Below are 22,426 nucleotides of genomic sequence, written 5' to 3'. Positions count from 1 at the left end.
TTGGATTATTGATGACACGTTATTCATGTGAATTTAGTAGTGGTTGAACATCAGTGAATAAAACACTGTACAAACTAATTTTGAACTCATTGGTTTCAGGAATGATGAACCTCGACCACCAAAGAAACCCACCAGTTTATGCAAAAGACAGTGCATAGTAGGTATGTATCACTAGAACCTATTAAGCTTAACAGCATGGTAGAATATCATGTTGTGGATTGTGTGACAACACACTTGCTGTTACTCTACGTGTGTGGTGAGACGTCAAATTGTACCGCATCCATTCAAAAGGTATTTCGTTTCGAGCAGGACATGTTCGCCTCCGAACTCTGGTGTCATCACTTTAAGTTATACATGTGTCTTTTGCGCCTGATGGAGTTTCAGCAGATGTTCGAGGCTGATTATTCCCTGGCGTTCACGTTTTCAATTTAAAGCAAAATATACACAATAGCTGGCACAATTAGAGATAAACTATTGCTGTACATCATTATTAGCTTCTCGTAGGTTGTAGGTGTACAGTGGTAGGAAGACGTACATGTGAAAATGGACATTCGAGACAATGTTGATATTTATTCTCAATGTATTATACAATGCTGAAAGGACAAAGAAAGTCTGATCTTAGGTATTTTATAGTTTTGTTCATGATCGACAAACCTTAGGAAAAACTTCATTCCTTAATCCATGGGGCTTTTGTTACAAAACGTAGTGACCATAGATATCGTCACATATCTAACTTCAGAAGCTAAGGTAAATTTATCCAAAATGAAAGCAAATGCCATCTGAAGTTTACTGAGAAAACATTATGTGAAATGCTGGACTTCCTTATTGATAACAGCTTTATACAATATGGGGGTAGACGTTTCGGCAAGAAGGGGTGATTCATAAACGTATCCTCATGATATAGTCGGAACCATACAATGGAATATGGAAATAGTTTTGTCACTTTTATTTTTTGCCATAAAACTTTTGAAACCTTCACTGAGACTTTACAACACCAAACTCCTTGTTTGAGATGTCAGTCACTTAAAAATCAGCAATATCTACTTTTCAAATAATCAACAAAGAAAACATTTAGCAGATATAAATAACAACAAAGACAATCGGAATTGAACAAAACAAGAACATATATAATGAGATGCTGATATATTTCTACAGAACTGAGATGAAATATTTTCTTGCCAATGTCTGTAACAACCGGTTATGTGGCGAGAACACTATATGTTTATAGCTAAGACATTTTAAGGAAACTCGTTTCTTCTATTTCAAATAGGACACACGATAACGTGCTGTGTGTACTTTGCTTGGGACCACAGCCCCCATGTCTGTCTATTGTTCAGGCGATCAGCAAATATCGATCCACCCTTTCCAAGAACTGTAAGCAAAAGTAAACTACAACTAGGTCACGTTAGGTCATTAATATGAGTGGAGGAAGATATTCACAGGGAGCAACACAGTATACCGTTACCGCAGATAAACTTTAACCACTTGCAGAAATCTGCTACGTGTGTAGTGCAGGGTATATATATTATCGTATTATGAACGGACACACACAAAGTTAATAATCTGACTAATTACAACACCAAGAGATGAATATCCATCCCCGTTGACATGAGACTAATACATAAAGTTATGTCACTTTACCGTCGTCCCATGCAGTTCTTGACGGCACACACGTTGTGGAACCTTATATCATTTCATTTACATATTATTTAAGATAGAACCTGTATAAAAAAAATGTGCCATTGCTTACACAATGTTCAAACGTCTGCTAGCACTTTAAACTTAAAATGTCTCAGTTAACGTTAACAGTAACGTAAATACAACCCGGGGCGTTCCGGTATTGACACTCGCGTGTCAACTCTAACTTGGCACAGGTTGTTTACATAACATTATATGTATTGGAAATTGGAGATGCAGACATCAAACAGGCGAAATGTTCTCGATCATTAAACACACAACAGGGATGAACATTACACGATTGAATCAGTGCTGAGCAGCGATCTGCTCGTAACTGCAATACTTTGGTCAACATAACCTAGGCTCGACTCAAACTGCCACATTCCCTGGGTCTAACATTTAACATTGATTTATTTTCTGACAGAATTTCTTGAACTCGAAATCGAGGAGAAAAACAGGAACTTCAAGAGTACATCTCTGAGAATTGTTTTCAATTTCCCTGAACCTCTCTGTTCCTAGCAGTAAAGGGGAAGATTCAGAACGAAATATGCATTGTATGAATGTAATGCTGTCATCAGGAGAGGAATAATCGGTGTATTGATATATGTATGAATATAGCTGTGAACTGGGTATTTTACGTTTACAATATAACACAATCTAGCATCAGCAGGTGGTACTACGAAATAAATGATTGTACTTGGGGTTGGAACCATTAATAAATGAAGGTACATGTGTAACGAGCAACTCGTCTGTTATCACAGACCTTATCTTTGGGTCACGTTCCACAGGCCAGAAGGAACAAGGTTGTGGGGGGAGGGGTTGGGTGGATGAGGCAACACCTTGGCGAATTGTTTTCAATTTCCCCAAAACTACCTTTCCTTACAATAAAGAGGAACATTCACAACATATGCTCTGTATAAATATAATGCTTTCATCACATAAGATGTATTATCATTGTCGAGTCATTGATATGTGTATGAATATAGCTATGAACTGGGTATTTTACTTTTATATGTGTATCACATCGCTCATCTACTATATTTAAGGTGTACTGGGTAAAACATCATTGCAACATTGTCAACCAGTGTGCCATATCAATAAAACCAGAAACACTAAACAGACAAGAAGTAGGACAACGTGAATTGAGTTCTATACTAAGAACATCCCTCGATTTCATTTCAAACCATGAACATTTATTGAACTGGACCATCCCAATGTACTTTTACGAGGCGGATAAGGTGTGTTTGTTTCAAAGATACCTTAGTAGTATAGTGTCACTAGTTAGAGTCTGGTTTTGGTGGAGGGAAAAGTGGAGGGAGCCTGAAAGGGTCCCCAGCCTACCGGTACTTTCTGAAAGCTACAGTATATACGATGCTGAAAAAAAGCAAACAGTCCCGACCTCGAGTTGACAATGCATGAATACAGTGTGGAACTGCAACCCTGAATGAATCGAACTGTGTCAACACCATGAGGTCTCCAGCTATACGAGTTCGCGAATATAAAATATATTTAAGAGAATATTTTATCCGTCAACTTTACGAAAATAGTTTCATCTCGTAGCAGTTGGGCTTGTAACGGCGGCGGCGGTATGCTATGTTTATTTCTCCTGTGTCGTAACATGACATCTCTCCTTGAAAACATTTTTTCACAGTCCGGACAGGTGGCAACCCCCATGGTGATCCAATACGGTGTGCGATTAGAGGTTATGAAGCTTTCTTTTATACCCTTGACTCTGTTGACGCTTCAAGGCAGCAAGTGTCCGTTCCACCACAGCCTTCATCTCCGACACATGTTGTATTTTCACGGGTTGGGGTGTTGTCTTCAATCCCTGTTTGGTTGTCATCGTTTTCATTTTAGGTGTTACCTGTCTCTTCTTTGTCTTCAGCGTCGACTTCTTGGCTGCTTGTGGTTTCTTTCTCTGTTGTGATTTTCTCAGCGTAGTCTTCCTAAATATATCTCTAGAGTCAAGTCTAATCTCTGATGCTTTCTTCATGTTGTTCACGTCCAATCCGTTTGCTGGCGAGAGTAAAACTGTTTGTCGGGCTACACTACTGTAGAGTTTATACTGTCTTACACGTGCAGGGAATCTTGGAAGACACTCTTTTCTTCACAGCACACTTGTGAGTATGTTAAAAAAGCGATCATATTAGTATAAAGTCTTCGTCATACTACACCCGTGAAGGGCCGGGTTATAGAATCGACCTTCAGTAACCCATGCTTATCGGCGACTGACGGGGATCGGTTGGTCAGTCTCGCCGACTCGGATGCCACGTGCCATCGGTTCCTAGTTGCACAGATCGCTGCTCATGCTGTTGATCACTGGATTGTCTGGTCCAAGCTCGTTTATTGACAGACCACCGTCCTAGAGCTTGAATAATGCCGAGTGTGGCGTAAAACTAAATTCACTCACTCACTGATACCAATACATCTAAAAAAGTAATGTCATCGTTTAAATGGTGAGTTTAAACGCGTATTTTACCCTTACAAGGACGAGTGCATTCCACACACCCTTCCTGTTATCAAATGTGTCACTGTTTACAGTTCGGGCGAACATAACCCTATAGACATGTGTGCGGGCGAGTTCATTCATCAGAAATATGTCATTTACGATGTGTTTATATATATGAACTGCTAACCACGCTCATAGCCATGTTGCGTGTCGTGGTTAGAACCGTAATTGATCTATTGAAAGGTGTCATACATTCGTGTTCGGATATAGGTACAATATCTACACGCACATACTTTCCTACATCATTCAAATGTATTAAATACCGGATACGTTTAATAGACACCAACGAAAGAAAGGTTTAATGAGGGGAATACCCATATATATCCTCTATGAACTAACTCCTTTTTAAAATAACAAATGTACAACACAATTTCCCTAACATATCATAAATACGGGACACTGGTCGCACAATTTATGAATGGGAAGCTTCAGGCGAGGCTGGTATGTTAACATTAATTGTAAGGCCGGGGTATGTTGACATTGTTATGGGCGGTCGGTCGCTTAGTCTCTCTGCTATACATTAGCTATGAATAAACCTGCTTCGACATATATTTCCAATAAAACATTTTCCTCGTGAAACATTTTTCCATGATAAACTCTGTTCTCTCTTCGAATTAAGGGTGACTATTGTAAACATGAAAATGTCCTATAGATTGCTTCCATCACTTTCCCAACAAACCTAGCTTTGTGCCGTCACACAGCTACATGTACTTATCAGTTTCTTATTGAACAGTGACATGGTTCTAACTATCTATTTTCAAAATAGCACGTTCTGAAGTAAAACTGTGCACATCATGTTACACGGTTAAAACTCAAACCACACGGTTTATTTGTCATCGCGTTAAATGGAAAAGCTTGCATTGAAACATCAACTATGCAAGTCGGGACAGGGCTGAATAATTCTATACAAATGGTTCACAATAGAACGCAGCGCGGTTGATTCGAAATCCGGCTGCCTTCAGCGTTGCAGTCAATGCAGGGTGACGTGACTACCTCGTTGTTGCGCGCTAAACTTTAACTACACCGCTAGCTGACACAGTTCGATTCATTCAGCTTTCAGAAAGTACCGGTAGGCTGGGGACCCTTTCAGGCTCCTTCCACTTTTCCCTCCACCAAAACCAGACTCTAACTAGTGACACTATACTACTTACCTTTACTTCTTTAAAAAATATAATACCTCTCAGAAAATGGGCTGATGTTTATCTGCTAGTCTTGACTTGTTGGGGACCAACTGGTAGCACATTCTTTTCTCCAGTGTGTTCATCCAGTGATACTGTGTGCAGTGTCCATTGTCGCCATGTGTGGGGATCTTGAGAATCTGAATGAATGCTTGTTCGATATCAATTTGTATTTTTATAAGTAAAATTTCAAAATAACCCATTCGAACACAGCTCGTATCTTTACTGTTACACCATGTCAGGACCTGTCTTGACACAATTTGTCTAATCAAGGCGAGAATGCATATATATATATCAGCTACAGTCTGGGTTGGTGATCATACGCCAGGTCTGCGCACTTGCTGAAACAAGAAGTACTACCATGGCTTAAAAAAACCGAACAGTAAACACTCGGTAAACGTCGATTGCCATAATAATACATGTGTTATATAAGAGTGGTGTTTATGCCATTGGTGTTTGAGATATATTTTTTTAAAAAAGGTCATTTATTGCTCTTCTGTTTACAGCGGGATCACGAGATGTCCTTAAATAAGACATTTGTGAACTTTCATAAAAGTTCAGCAATTCACATTCAGGGAATTCTAAAGTTCCATGGCAACCTGCAATGTTGATAAATGTAACAATGATGATTGAATGGGTAATTGCAACTGAACATTTAACGTTGATGCAGTATTGCCAGGATGTTTGAACAAGTCGAGTTGTGACGGAAAGTATGTTTCCAATGTATTGCATTGATAGCTACTTGATAGTAGCAATGATATGCCGTCATTGAAATTGAACATGGTGGATCGGGTACAGCGCTCTCATTGTAGACCTATGTTTATTTTATGGGACAAAACTACATTTGACACCGAAATCGCACAGTATGTTCATCTCAATTCTACCTTGACCATGAAGTGTTCCTAGAATCGCCTACAGAGGTGGGGATAATGGAGTATACTAGTGCATATTACGGACAAGCATTATCAGAATAGCAGGAGAATCTGGTCTGTCAGAGCAAGGCTGATAACAGACATCAGCCAGACCAGGAACTGCACTAGAGAGACACTTTTATATGATCGTTCTTGTTGCATGTAGAATTTGAGCAAAGCTACCCCTTCGTTAATATGTGTCCATATCTAAAAACATTGAATGATGAAGACTCTAAACATCGGTGACTATCCTCTTGATGTCGTTTAAGTCAAATAACATTAATGTCCTTAAATTATATTAAAATGTAGATTAAACCATAATGATTGTGAATATGAAGTAACAATAAATATGTTGGTAGGGTGTATTGGACATATCATTAGTAACGTGCATGTTATCTTGGCAACAGGATGTTTAGTACACAAATGGCTTCACCGCTCGCCTCAAACGTCACTGCATTGACACAACTGAACACATCTGCCCATGTATTGCATTGACAGCTACTTGGTGGACCGCTACTGTATGCAGTAATTGCCTCCTTATATGGAAAGTAATAGAAACTACAACCCACGCTCGCAAACTGATATGTCCCCTCGTTTTATAGTGGAAATAGCTAACGCTCCGAATATTAACGCGGCCCAGATATATGAAGGCATTAAGTTCAGAATTTCAATGAAAGATTTATTTACGGTTGTTTGAATCGTTACAACGCGATAGTGCATGTGCAGTATATTTTCTCATGCACAATATTAGAACGCTGAATGGGAGAGGGTTTGTATCGGATATAGTTAATGCTACATTAAGAACCCGTTATGGGGCAGGGTTTTCTGTATACAATATTATTGATATTAATACTTGTAGTCTTCATGGCAAAACAGCTCAGTCTTTGTGGTCTAGTAGATATAGCGTCTGTCGGGAGAGAGGAATGTCGTTGGTTCAATCCCCAGTCGCGCCATACCAAAAGGTGTTACTTGCTGTTACACTGCCTGGCATTAGGCATAAAGGGGATAAAACAAGGGCTGGTCGGTTCGGAGTCAATATAATGTGTGGCAATTTTGCGAAAGTCAGTAAAATGAAGCTTCCTAAATGAAATAGAGACAAGTAAGTTGAATTCATAATAATTCCTTTATAACAGCCAGCTGTTACTTTATCATACTGGTCTGCACTTGAGGATACTCTCATCATGTATACCCACCATTACATTGTATACCCAAAGCACTAGCTATTGGTAATCCTCTAGTCCATTCTGTAATACAACTGTTCACAAGTGCAGTACGTAGATGAAATGCCAGTAAAGGTAGATACTTTGTTAGGTTTTTGTTGTTTTACATACAACAGACAGTTTGGTGAAAGTGGCAAGAGAGAGAGCCAACTGGACTGGGAGGAGTACTTCATGGCCATTGCATTTCTGTCTGGAATGAGAAGCAAAGACCCCGTCACGCAGGTAAAATTGGGATTCATATATATCACGTGCTTTTAGTGAAAAGAAGCTATGGGTCTTAAAGAGGTTGTTTGCACTGCAGTAATACAACAGTTTTTGCGAAGAACTTTAAGCATAAGTCAACAGAAATGAACAGTATTATCAATTACCCTCGCCGTCGGGTAGCACACAGTCTGGTCACTGTAACGAGTCCATCTTGTGACATGTACCCTACCCTGCAGTACCCCTGACAGTTAAAAGGACACTGTTGTGTAATGACACACCTATCATCCAAAACTGGCCCCCTCAGGAGATATCGCTTGGGTGAGGTCAAGCGATATCTACATTGTAGATATCGCTGCAAAGAAATTGCATCACAATGCTTTGCAGACCATTGTGACGTTACTGGTTACCATGACGTCACAATAAAAAGACATCATTAATGGATCTGCTACTGAAGCTGTTAGCAGTACGTTTTATGACTGTTTGTTACTGTCTACAAACTGAAAAAGTTGGAAGAATGATGTTGGATGATAAATAAAATCTCACCCTCGTGACTTTCGATATCAAATATATCAACACTCGTTGATAAAAGTGGATAAACTTTTTTTCATCTTTTATGAACTCTTGTTGATATATTTGCTATCAAAAGACACTCGGGTGAGATATAGAGAATCTCACCCTCGTGTCTTTTGATATCAAATATATCAACACGAGTTGATAAAAGTGGAAAAATTCCGAGGCTGTGGCAGCCATTTTTGGATGATAAACTCTCTTTAACACAGCTAATGTATTAATTGTGGGCGAGTTGTAGGTCGGAGCGTGTATTGTCAATCCTAAGAAAAGGATCGTCGGAACCGGTTACAACGGGATGCCTAACAACTGTAGCGATACACTGCTCCCCTGGGAAAAAAAAGATGCCGCCAGCCAACTGGGAACTAAATATTATTACGGTAAGTCATAATAATGAAAATTGCTACATGTTAACATTACAGAATTACATACACACACATGCACACGCATGCACACACGCACACACACAGACACAGACACACAGAAACAGACACACAAACACCCACACACAGAGAAAGAGACACAGGCAGACACACACACAGAAACAGACACAAACACACAGAGAAACAGACACACAGACACAGACACACAAACACACACACAGAAACAGACACATGCAGACAAGCAGAAACAAACACAGGCAGGCACACACACAGAAAAAGAAACAGGCAGACACACACACAGAGAGAAACGGGCACAGGCTTGTTTCCATGTAACGAGTGCGCCAAGATCATCATCCAGTCTGGCATCAAGACAGTGGTCTACTACTCGGACAAGAAACATGACAAGGAGGAAGTAAAAGCCGCGAAGATCCTGTTTGAGGCGGCTCGTGTCGAAACAAGGTTTGTTACGATTTCAACCAGAATTCCTCACTTACACCTATAAGCTCTGAATGCTGTTTCTAGAATTGTAGTTAGTTTTTATTCAATTTTTAGACTAAGCCACGCCTTGACGTGTTTCGGCCCAAAGTGACAGTTCCCAAACAAACGACAGCCAACCGCAACACGTCTGCAGTTTCCCTCCGGGAAACCAAGCTGCACTGATGAGTCCTGGTGGGACGAAACGTGTCTAAAGGGATTACTCTAATCGGATTAAACGGATTAACGCTTGAAAGGTAAGAATTGGTGGCTAACCCTAACCCTAAACCCTAACCCTAAGGACCCCCAAGGGGGTGTTTGACCCTAGAGACGCGTAAGTTTCCCTAAGACCCCCAAGGGGTGCTTGACCCTAAAGACGTGTAAGTTTCCCTAAGGACCCCCAAGGGGTGCTGGCCCGGCAAGGGGTGTTGGAGTCACTGGAGCGTGAGCCACGGTCACGGTATAGCGAGACACCGGCCGCGGTAATTGAGCGGATGGTAGAGGCCGGGCTGCGCCCGGTAAACTGCATTGTTGCCCTGTTATGTTTGTGATTTATTTGCATAGACAAGATAGTTGTATTTTGCTATTGTTTTTTTGTGAACTGCAATGCGCCGTGAGACTGCTATCCTCGCGCATCCCGTGACATGTGACTATTTTGTTTGGTGCATATGTTAGAAGAATGGGGAGTACCGCCGTACTAATCCGCAAGGGGCGTGCGTGTACTAGTGGTCATACTCTGTGACGATTCCGCGATTAGAATGCGCTGCGAATCATTTAGCGCGAAGTTCAAGTAGAGCCGTAGCCAAGTCTATGTAAACATGGCCGGCCAGTACCTGCTATGGTCCGTGCCAAAACTCAAATGTGCGCTCTTTCAACGAAACGCTTCGACAGCTGGAAGGAAACTTGAACTGATCGAGAGGTATGTAACCCATTTTTTTAGTTATCAAGTATGCTTACATTCATAATCTGCGATATGCACTGCAATTTCTACTAGGCCCTTTTCTTGCCTGTCAAATAAGTGCCATCTCTGTCACTGTCAGGCCTACTGTGACTGACAAAATCAACTATCGATATATTTCAGTTGTTGCCTTCCATTAAACCATGACCTACTGTATAGTTACCTATAACCAAAGTACTAACTGTGGCTCCCGGTCTCAGATTATATAAATCCTCGATAAATGGCGCAGTCTCCATTGCGTCGTCTGTTAACATTCACCGCACTCCTGAGACGTCACCTGTTTTCGAACACCCGATTGCTTTTGTAGTTTAGCGGGGCTATTTATGAATATGATCAGCAGTGTTTTGACACGTAGTTCTCAACAAAATTCGGTACGACTTCCGCCCGTATCCGCCAACATTTTTTTCAAAAATAATTAAAAGTGAGCGTCAACGCATTGGACATATTACTTTAGGATGGGGGTTTCGGGCGGAAGATTTTCCCATAATGCTTGCAAGTCGGCAGTAAAACACAGAAGGTTTATACAACTTTGAAACCTGTTGTATTCACAAAATATAGACGTTTTTCAAATTATAGTGTTATATTTTACTCTTCCTTTTCGTCATGATATGGGCACCAAAATTCTGAATGACTTATGATAGGTGTACAGTGCAGTGCTTACTGACATTTCTGTGTCCATGAAATGATTATTGAAACGTGGCGACTCTATGTCACATTAACAATTATCATATTTTTATCCAGGTATTTTATAAAACAGGAAATGTGTTTTCAAATAGTATCAGTATATCTGGTAATAATTTGTCTTCTGGCTATATAGGCATGAGATTATCAAACACAGTTTAATCATACAGGTTTCATTGCTTATTCATGATGCATGTCATTTATAAGATAAATTAGTCATAGTGATAATGATGTGAATTATTTTCCTATAATATTATGCCCTTATGCAAATCTGAAATAGTAGTTGCACACATTAAAATGTATTTAATTTTCATTTCAGACTTGAATCTTATGACAGAAATGATGATTTTGTTGGGCCATCTGTCTCCATCCCACGTCCAGAAGATACATCATGGCCAGTGTCAGGATTTCAACAGCTGATGCCTTCCCATCGTCAACTACTGCCTCCCATTTCCAAAGAAATCATTGAGGGTTAATTCATCTACCGTATGACAGGAGACAACCAAGCTGCCCATGATATCAAGGCCATAGAGAAAGGTTCTCTGATGTTTGAGGGGGACAGGGTGCTGGCATGCAGTGTTCACATACGTGCATCTAATGATGTATACTTAAGTGGCATCGTCAGTGCATCTATGAAAAACAAGGTAAAATATTTACACACCATAAAATAAAAATAAAAAATAAAACCTTTTTAAGTTATAATGAAATTTGTACTCAAAGATGAAGCTAATCCGAAATACATTCTTGACATAATACCGATTGAAAGTGAATTTATTAATGGGAAATGTATTTGCGTTTTCATATTGTATTTTACGGTGTATAACACAGTTCATAAAATGATTTTAAAAGACCATTACCAGTAATAATCTGTAGCTTAGGATCGGTGTTTCATGCAAAACACGAGTTAGCTCCCTTTGCCCTTTGTTTACAATTGTTTCGCTAGTACTTTCGTGCACTTTCAGTTGTTTATGTCATCGTCTCATCTAAATTTATATACTTGTTTAAATTGTTTAAAGACTTTATTGCCATTTACCATTAAAGTAATCATAACGTTTTAGCTTGTGTAGTAAACTGTAATCTGATAGTACTAACCATGTTGTCGATGTAAACACAGGAGTTACTTCCCTTAGCTTCAGGAATTGTGAACTGTCTTGTGTCGTTTTGGATGATGATGTCGAGGTGTTGCAAAAGCAGTCAATTAGTTTTCCTTTTTGTATTTTAACCTAGTCCGTAAACATAAATGTTTTACTTCTAGACTGATAATAATATCACAATCTAGACTGTGTCGTGTTGCATTAGTGATCATTGTTGGAGACAAAACCATAACAGTAGTTTTGTTTTCCTCCATGGGAGTCACCATGGAGATGTGTTGCTCCATCTGAAGTGTCTCAGCTGTTTGTAGACTCCTTGGGGGTGAGTGCTGATCAGCAGCTACATTAATAATATTTCAACTTTTAATTACCAATCTAGTCACTGTCCATTTTTTATTATCAGTATTAAGTTGTTTTCAACTATATCATTATATTTCATCAACCTGTTATTTCATATAACATTCCTTTGTTGTTGGTTTGAACTATTCAGAATAGGATATGTTGGGTTATCATGTAACTGAAATGTATTTTCATCCTGGTGACTGTAACATCCTAACAGGAGAAATATCTACGTCTGAATAATGTTGTGTGAAGTTTGTTGTGAATTGAAATGCTTTTCACCATAATAACTTATGTACACTGTTACCATGTGGCCATGTTTATAAGAAATGTTATATGTATTTGTTTTAGGTTACGCCATGGGTGGCTACAATTCTGGCTACTACAGCGAATAAAAGTGATGGAAGAGTGATATTTTACTTAGTCCTCTTTAACCCCCCACACAAACACAACTTATCCGCCTCGTAATGGTGCTTTGGGATGGTCCAGTTCAATAAGTGTTGATGTTTTGATCGAGGGATGTTCTTAAAATAGAACTCAATTCACGTTGTCCTGCTTCATGTCTGTTTAGTGTGGCACACTGGTTAACACTGTTGCAATGATGTTTTACCCAGTACACCTTAAATATAGTAGATGAGCGATGTGATACACATATAAAAGTAAAATACCCAGTTCATAGCTATATTCATACATATATCAATACACCGATTATTCCTATCCTGATGACAGCATTACATTCATACAATGCATATTTTCTACTGAATCTTCCTGTTAACTGCTAGGAACAGAAACGTTTCGGGAAATTGAAAACAATTCTCAGAGATGTTCTATCAGAAAATATATCAATGTTAAATGTTAGACACAGGGAATGTTTGAGTCGAGCCTAGGGGAATTCCTGGGGTGTTTCTGGATTGGGTGTCAGAAATGTCACAAGACCGAATGTGGAGAACCTCATCCTGTCCTGGGTGTTGATGGGATCACGTTATACAGACACCCGCTACCGCCTGAGTCTCGTGAACCAACACCCTGAGGTGAAACGGGTCATCACCCTGTGGGAATGCCAGTTTTAAAAAATGCAACAGGAGGACTCACTGCATACTTTCTTGCAGGGACCCCACTGTATCCACTTACCTGGTCCGCTTAACCCTTGCGACGCCTTCTATGGAGGACGAACCAATGCCACTCTATTACGCCAAGAAGCCCAAGAAGGTGAAACCATCAGGTATATCGATATATGTTCACTTTATCCTTACATTTGTAAGACCAGAGCGTTTCCCACGGGACACCCAACCCTTCATCAGCCCCCTGTGGACACGTTGTTTGAGCTGAAAGGACAAATCCAATGTCGTGTCCTACACACGAAACGACTCTACAATCCGCTACTGCCCTACAGATCGGGTGGAAAACTGCTCTGTCCTTTGTGCAGCACATGTGCCGATACCCGGTCAGACTCACCCTGTGAGCACACCAACGAAGAGAGGTTTTGTGTGGGCACGTACGCCACCGTAGAACTCCATGAAGCCATGAAGAAGTATCGACACCTTTGCAAAGCATGACCCCGACACCCAGCAACCGGGGCTGTGCTTTCTCTCTCATGCTAAAAGCCTGACCCTATGAAAAAGAAACACAATGGGTGTGCCACACTGGGGTGGCGTGTGGGACAGAAACGAACCAGTCAGGAAGCAGGGATTCAGTGCCTTAAACCAACAGACGCTCTCTGGTCAACTCTTTTCGCTGAACTGTCCAAGCAACAACATCGTCCCTCTGATTGATGTTCCTCACGTTGTGATGGCTGTTGGCGTTTTATCTGGAAGAAACGCGTGTTTTGAGAGAGAACCATCAAGTGTTGACTCACATCCGTGAAGACTTGGAAAGAAACAATGGACAGAAAAGTGAATCGACAACATCATTTCCAAACTTATGAATGCCAAGACATGAAGCGACATGGGGGGGGGGGGGGGGGGGGGGGGGGGGGCACGGGTGGCCCAGTCGTCTAAGGCGCCGCAATTCGCTGTGCAGAGTTGCGTCCCTTGGACACGCCAGAAACCTGTGATTGTGGGTTCGAATCCCGGTTCGCCCCAATTATGTTTCTAGGTTTGTCAGCACCATACCCGTGCTCGTGGGTTTCACCAAAGTGGTTAACATCTGAGACCTGCATCACTTCGGGCTTTCCTCCAAAATTAAGCTGACACGCCGCGATATAACTGGAATACTGTTAAAAGCGGCGTTAAATCCAACTCACTCACTCACTGAAGCGACATGGGTGGTAAAGGGAGTGGTGAAGGGAACGGTGAAATGACCGCTGAACTGTGGGGTGAAGTGTACGATGTAATGTGCGAAGATAAAGGCCGACGATGTGTACGCCAAGTTACGTACAAAGGCCGACGAAGTGATGTGCGACATGATACGATCGAAGATAAGGAAACTGACTGAACCCAAGAAAGTAGCACCGAAGAAGAAGATAAAGAAGACCCAATAGAAAAAAAACCCATCAAACCAGCGGCAGCAGTATCAACAACTGTAGCAGCAGCAACCACAGCAACAGCAACCACAACAGCAGCAGCAGACACCGAAATGAAAGAGACATGCTTTTTGAAACCTGCAACACCTGCAAAAAGGCGACCACGGAAGAAATTGTCTCGGAAGATCTCTCATCAAGAACATCTGTAAGTACCATGCTATTCTTAGGGATGTGTATGTCATTATGATGATGATGATGAGTATCACTAATGCATGACTATGATCGTGGGTATACTTAAGGGTTCTTTTCTTGTTGGATTGACAAGACACCCATCCTTCCTTCCCCCGATGTCAGTTCAGTGCAGACCCTATTGGAACAGTGGTGGGAACAAACCCCTCGGGAGCCAACCTATTCGCCCAATGCGTCTGTGACGGGGATGATCATGAAGCGCTCAAGCTGACAGCCCTCCCTTCCATGGATCTGGACACACCCACCCTGCTTGATGCTTCTTGGTCACAAGCATCACCAGAGGATGTCATCTCTTCAGGTATGGCCATGGTTTGCCATGACGACAACGTTGACGACGATCCTTATGGAGAAGCTCAACTCACTTCCATACAACGTGAATGTAATGCCTGTCGGCACAACAATATGCTGAGATACACAAGCTGCAACAGTGGTCAAGTGATGTGTCATCTCTGTTTCAGGGAGGCCATAGACTGTACTTGTTTTACTGATGAGGAGTCCCAAACATGTTTGGAACCTATTTGGGTCAATATGATGGACCACATCTCTTGGTGATGCCATCTTCACTCGAAGAGTTTGAAGATGAAAGATGAAAGTTTTTTGCGTTGTTGAAGGGACATGCAAAGCACTCCCTCCTCAGTTGTCTTTTCGTATTTCCTATGTATCTGGTTGTTGTTGTTGTTCATTATTAAACAGTGATTGATTGAACTGACTCTTTGTGTCTTGATTGATCCAATAGGGTGCCGAACCGAATGTAGAGGCTGAGTTGAGATGTCATCTACGTTGTCTGTCTGTCTGTCATGTCTGTGCACATGCTCGTTGTTAAAGTTAAGAAAAAATAAAGAAAAAAATAGATAAATGAGAAAAGCCATGCTTGAAAGATGAGTTGCCTTGTAAGACGTCAAGGAGTCTACATGGTGTTCAGACTGTGGTAAGACATTTTCTAAGATGCCTTACCTAGCATCGGCGACGCATGGAGTCCACCGGACGTTATCTGGAGGATGTGGAAGACAACGCAGACGGCGCTCCATTTCATCCCACACATGCTCTATTGGGGAGAGATCTGGAGAATTTGCAGGATATGGTAGTAACATGACATTGTTATGGTGAAGGAAATACATTGCGACCCTAGCCGTGTGAGGACGAGCGTTGTCCTGTTGAAATGTCAATCCCGGGCCATGACGTTGCAGGAAAGGAATGACCACAGGCCTCAGAATCTGATCTCTGTAGCCAACACCGGTGAGATTGCCCTGAGCAACCACCAAAGGGGTTCGGTGCCGTGCTGTTATCCCACCCCAAATCATCACAGAGCCACCTCCAAAGCGATTCCTCTCCACAATACAGTTGCGTTGCTCCCAAACGCCGGTTGACACGTTGGCGCCCGTCACTGTGGGAAATGTTGACAATATTTCTCCACCATCTTCGAGGTTGGCGAACATGATTTCGACACCATCTTAGACGGTTGACTCGATGACGGTGTGTCAGGATGGGACGTATGGCAGGGCGTCGTGGTCGAATCCCGTACTGAGGTAAACGATTCCTGACAGTGTTGGGATGGATACGGCGCAGTCCACGAATTGTCTGGGACGTCGTTACTGCCGTTTGGAACCTGTGTCGGAGATGTGTAACGCGAATCGATCTGTCCTGTCTTGGCATCGTTACTCGGGGACTTCTGAACGTGGGTGGTCGGCAACGTCATTTGTGTTCTGATAACGCCTCACCAATGCCGATATCGTGTTACGATGGCATTGGAAATGTGTTGCCACCTGTTGTTGCCTCATTCCCGCTCGGATCATTCCAATGGCTTCATGACGTTGTGCAGCTGTCAATCTTGGCATGATTTGCTTGTGATATGCTTGTGTCTGCGCCTGAGAAGTTTTGAATTTTTGAATGACAACAGATCATGCTATCCAAAGTGACAGCGAATTTTGAGTTGCACATGCTGTGTACAGCTGCACAGGATGCACGTGCAGTAACACATTGCACGTCCATGGGCCCCCATCAATGACGTCATATCGCATGGCACGCGCATGAGCGTTTGTACGTCTCCAAAAATTGCTGTGTTCAAACCTATATTTCATATATGGATGGTGTGCCCTTATATCTTTATTTTCTCCGTGCACAGTTTCTTTATGTGGCTAGTATAGTTCCAACTAAAATCTGTTTCTTATACAGTGGCGAAGCAACATATACGCAAAACAACAGTTGTTTTTAATTGCCTCTCTCGGCAATCCATCGGTCTGTCTGCTAGAGTAACTGCCCTTGGTCAAAGGGAAGCTACTCTAACCCTAGTCTATGAGACGTCACGGCCACGGCCACGTTGTTGACAGTCGGTCTGTCCTGTCATTACGTTAAGAAGTGCAATCGGATGTACACACAGCGACAAAACGATACAAGGTAACAATTGAAACATATTTCGGCCAAATCCAACTATTTTAATTTGTGGAGAAGGTTTCAAGCCGCAGAGGTCTACAAGCACAGATATGGCTACTGATCCCGCTTGGCTAGGCCTCGTGCCCTCGCAAAATTGTTTCGAAATTTATATCTCCAAAGTTGCCAAAACTTATAAAAATGCCTTAGCTACGTCACAGTTAAACACTGATTTTCAGTATATTAGACTGTTCTTTTGATAATGATAGCAATTATCCCTGTAGATTATCCAGATTCCCGATGGTTAATTCTGTCTCGATCGCCGAATGACGAGGGTGACGCCATGTTTGTTTATAAACAGTGAAAGTAGTCCTACTTGACCTTTGATATTTGCATCTCTATCCGCATATGACCCCAACGGATATCTTTTTTATCCGTTGGCTTTATGCTGCCGAGAAACCTACCCATTACATGATAAATTTGGTTACAAATACAAAAAGATAACTTGAGAAAATAGGGCTGTGTTGTGTGAACGGTCTGACATTGTTCGTCTCCGAAATCATTACCTTCGTACCATCAAGCAGAAACGTGAAGAAGGATATGAGCTCGTCTTCTTAGATGAGACATGGGTAAATGCGTCATACACAGCCAGCAGTCAGTGGGTACCCAGTGGTGACTGTAATGAGTCTGGTAGAAAGTTACCAATGGGAAATGGCGAAAGACTCATAGTTCTCCATGCTGGTTCTGCTAATCAGGGTTTTCTCCGAGACTGTGACTTTGTCTTTAGAGCCAAGTCCAAAGACAACAGGGACTACCACACAGAAATGAACGGCAATGTATTTCTGGAGTGGGTGAAAGATAAATTAGTCCCTGCTTTGCCTAGCATGTCACTCATTGTCATGGACAATGCACCGTATCATAGTGTGCAGGATCCAGAAAGCAAGACTCCAACCTAGCCGTAAAGGAGACATGGTTACTTGCATGCAACGGAGGAACATTACCTTTCCTTCTCGAGCGACGAAACCACAGCTCTATGAAATCATCAAAACTATGAAACCTGACCCCGTGTATAAAGTTGACAGTTACATCAAGGGTCAGGGTCACGCTGTCTTACGACTGCCACCTTATCACTGCAACCTGAATCCAATCGAGTTGGTATGGGGCATCGTCAAAGGTGACGTTGGACGATCGAACACAACGTTCAAATTACGAGACGTTGAACAACTCGTAAAGGTCGGGTAACAGTAGAAACATGAAGGCGTTGTGTGGCCACAGTCGTTGAAGAGATAGGGTCACGTTATTGGTCACGAGATTGACTACGGCCAGCAACAGTCCAACCTATAATAGTGGCAGTCGGTTCAGGCACCAGCAGTTCCGACGACGAGATCTATGGCATGAGCGAGTCAGATTGCGACTGAAATTATCATGAGACGGCCCCTCTAACGCTCTGTCATTTCCCCTACCACAGAACGTGCAGTGCATGCGTGCTTGCGCTGTGCCTTCCACGGTTTGTCCCCCCCTACGTGTCATGTACACATTTCTACACAAAATTACATGATAGTTTCTTAAAGAACTTCATCCGCCATGGGTCTTAAAATAAACAAAATTCAGATTTTGTTGGGTACAGGGTATTTATGGTCAAGTACCGTATTGATGTTTTATACACTTTTCTGGATTTCGAGTTATTTTGCAATTCCTCGTTCTCATTTGGAGTCAAACGGACTGTAGGTTCTGTGAGGGTAGGGTTCATTTCCGGAGCATAACTCATAAACGGTTCAATATGTTTTCATGAAACTTTGCAGGTTTGTCAGGTACATGCTGAACTGGTGCCTTTTGCTATTTAGAAATTTTAGAAATATTTATTTTTTTACGTTTCCATGGCAGCAAGAAAGACTTAGGTTCCAAACTCTTCTCTTTTTTTTACAATTTCCATGACAAGTTCCACCTCGGTTTTAAAAAAGTTAGGGTTTGTTCAGATTTAATTATGTCATACATTCTGCAACAGGGGCGACTAACGGGATCGGGTGGTCAGGCCCGCTGATTTGGTTGATACATGTCATTGTTTCCCAATTGCGTCGATTGATGCTCATGATGTCGGTCACTGGATTGTCTGCTCCAGACTCGATTATGTTTCAGACCGCCGTCAAATGGTTGGAATATTGCTAAGTGCGATTAACAACAAACAAACAACATGATCAGGACACATCACAGGAAACTGAATGCAAACAAAATGGAAGTAATATATTCTAATTATTGTAACGTTGCAGTGGTACTAGTACAGGAAAATACTTTACTAAGTAATGTCAGAAATAGAAAAAAATGTGTTTGTTATACTACTTCATCAACCTTATAATTAACAGCGTAAACAGTTTAAATATTAACTCAAAAGTATTTGACATAATTTAGCATTTAAGTTTAAAATAATATTCTAAACTGCCAGGCAAAATAAAAGTTTAACCAAACGATTACAAATGTTATACATCTTGTTCAATACCGTTAATACAGACCCGACCCTATGTTACAGTTTAACTTACGGTTTGGATTTCCAACCGAAAAGCACTGACAGAACGACACAGTTTGGATTGAAGAAGTGTTCGCTAACAGTCGGGTCAGGCGGGTACACGGGTACACAAAGCTGACGGTGTTTATTTTCTTAGAAATTTGAAGGTCGCTTCAAATGAGTGGCAGGTGTGACAAACGCCCGGCTCTGGTTCCCAAGATGCATATCTTAGTCCCCTGTGTGGAGTTCGTGGAATAGGCCCCAGTCCACACTCTTTGTCATATGAGCCGTCTAGTGCGGATTGGCTGGTGACTATGTGTGTCCCAGTTCATTGTGTGTCATCGTGCCGCTACTGGTTGAATGTGTCAGCGTGCCGCTACTGGTTGACTGTGTATCATCATGCCGCTACTGGTTGACTGTGTGTCATCATGCCTCTACTGGTTGACTGTTTGTCATCGTGCCCCAACTGGTTGATTGTGTGTCATTGTGCCGCTACTGGTTGAATGTGTGTCATCGTGCCGCTACTGGTTGACTGTATGTCATCGTGCCGCTACTGGTTGATTGTGTGTCATCGTGCTGCTACTGGTTGACTGTGTGTCATCGTGCCCCAACTGGTTGACTGTATGTCATCATGCTGCTACTGGTTGACTGTGTGTCATCATGCTGCTACTGGTTGACTGTATGTCATCGTGCTGCTACTGGTTGACTGTGTGTCATCGTGCTGCTACTGGTTGACTGTGTGTCATCGTGCTGCTACTGGTTGATTGTGTGTCATCGTGCTGCTACTGGTTGACTGTGTGTCATCGTGCCCCAACTGGTTGACTGTGTGTCATCATGCTGCTACTGGTTGACTGTGTGTCATCGTGCTGCTACTGGTTCACTGTGTGTCATCGTGCTGCTACTGGTTGACTGTATGTCATCATGCTGCTACTGGTTGACTGTGTGTCATCATGCTGCTACTGGTTGACTGTGTGTCATCGTGCTGCTACTGGTTGACTTTGTGTCATCGTGCTGCTACTGGTTGACTGTGTGTCATCGTGCTGCTACTGGTTGACTGTGTGTCATCATGCTGCTACCGGTTGACTGTGTGTCATCATGCTGTTACTGGTTGACTGTGTGTCATCATGCTGCTACTGGTTGACTGTGTGTCATCATGCTGCTACTGGTTGACTGTGTGTCATCGTGCTGCTACTGGTTGACTGTGTGTCATCATGCTGCTACTGGTTGACTGTGTGTCATCGTGCTGCTACTGGTTGACTGTGTCATCATGCTGCTACTGGTTGACTGTGTGTCATCATGCTGCTACTGGTTGACTGTGTGTTATCATGCTGCTACTGGTTGATTGTGTGTCATCATGCTGCTACTGGTTGACTGTGTGTCATCGTGGCGCTACTGGTTGACTGTGTGTCATCGTGACGCTACTGGTTAACTGTGTGTCATCGTGACGCTACTGGTTAACTGTGTGTCATCGTGCCGCTACGGGTTGACTGTGGGTCATCATGCCGCTACTGGTTGACTGTGTGTCATCGTAGGCGCCCAGCTAGCCAACCCACTAACCAACCAGCTAACCAACCTTCCTTCTCCGGGCACAACGTTCAAACCTGTCCATTGTCTGGACTCAAATCAGCTAAATGTATTGATATTATAATGAACAACCCCAAGTATACCAGTGCATATAACACAACCACTTTTTACCTTTTTGCACAGGTGGGTATATTTACCCTTGGGGCAAAGAGCTTGCACGTAAACAGACGTACATCAGGTACATTAGGCCAGAGGTAGGCCATGTGTTCATGAACAGACAGACAGTTTTCAAGACCGCCGGATTCATTTTGTTTATTTGGATGGACCCATCTTTTAGCCACCGCATATGCATAACTCAAATACCCTATCAACATGCTAGTACACCAGAACAAGAAAGCCTATTTTATTCTGTTTATTTATTTTTCAAGCATAAAATACCAAGGGCAAGAGAGTGTATACAATGCAAGCATATCACACAAAAGTGTAACAATCGCATGTTAAGTCAACTATGGAAGGACAACGATTACATAGATAGCAAAAGGCATGTAATGTAAATGAAAAGGCAACATCTCTATCACATGTCTACCCGAAAGAAGACATATATGTTTCACATTTGCATCTATGCAGGAAGATTCAGGGTGAAAAGAACTATCCACAAAACCGTTTGAAAAGAGAAAGACTTCCATTTTCAACTTTCCCTTTGTGCGGAACAGTATCACAGCATCTGATAGTGATTTATAAACACGTGTATAAGCCATGGTCGGAACCGTACAATGGACCCTCTTTACTCTACTTTAAGCAGATATGCGTAATTATTACAAATAAATCAAATTAAATTATCCCAAATAAAGTTAAACGACACAATTTAAACCAATCAAAAAGGCGAGTGTCTTTTATAATTATTATGAAGTTCCATATTTTCTTTTGTGTCATGCTTAACTGATTTATAGTGGAGGGTTTGGACCAACATCATCACGCACGAGAGTTATAGGGCAGCTGGTTTTCGCTGAGATAGTATAAGTATAAGTAAAAGTTTAAGTAAAAGTATAAGTAAAAGTATAAGTAAAAGTATAAGTAAAAGTTTAAGTATAAGTATAAGTAAAAGTTTAAGTAAAAGTATAAGTATAAGTTTA

At 41.8% G+C, this 22,426-nt stretch overlaps 1 protein-coding gene and 1 long non-coding RNA gene across 3 annotated transcripts in view; both read left to right on the top strand.

Moving 5' to 3' along the window:
- The first annotated feature begins 123 nt into the window (after nucleotides 1-123).
- Nucleotides 124-9,238, top strand: LOC125374024 (deoxycytidylate deaminase-like). Its single transcript, XM_048384717.1, has 5 exons — nucleotides 124-161; nucleotides 7,612-7,717; nucleotides 8,508-8,646; nucleotides 8,967-9,108; nucleotides 9,202-9,238. The coding sequence occupies exons 1-5, from the start codon at nucleotides 139-141 to the stop codon at nucleotides 9,236-9,238; spliced, it is 447 nt and encodes a 148-aa protein (XP_048240674.1). The 5' UTR covers nucleotides 124-138.
- Nucleotides 9,239-9,483: 245 nt separating this feature from the next.
- The window catches only part of LOC124126375, a 64,083-nt gene continuing 51,140 nt past the window's right edge, over nucleotides 9,484-22,426 (top strand). Inside the window, exons 1-3 of one of the 2 annotated variants that reach the window (XR_007218502.1) lie at nucleotides 9,484-10,042; nucleotides 11,082-12,175; nucleotides 12,544-12,752. This is a non-coding gene — a long non-coding RNA (uncharacterized LOC124126375). Of the gene's footprint in view, nucleotides 10,043-11,081; nucleotides 12,176-12,543; nucleotides 12,753-22,426 lie in introns of those variants that run through there. The other variant, XR_007218501.1, reaches the window with a different exon arrangement.

Source organism: Haliotis rufescens, unplaced genomic scaffold (genome assembly GCF_023055435.1).
Source record: "Haliotis rufescens isolate VD_foot unplaced genomic scaffold, xgHalRufe1.0.p SCAF_50, whole genome shotgun sequence".
Lineage (NCBI taxonomy): Eukaryota > Metazoa > Mollusca > Gastropoda > Lepetellida > Haliotidae > Haliotis > Haliotis rufescens.
Note: the sequence above shows the minus strand (reverse complement) of the source record. Positions and strands in the feature narration are given on the sequence as shown.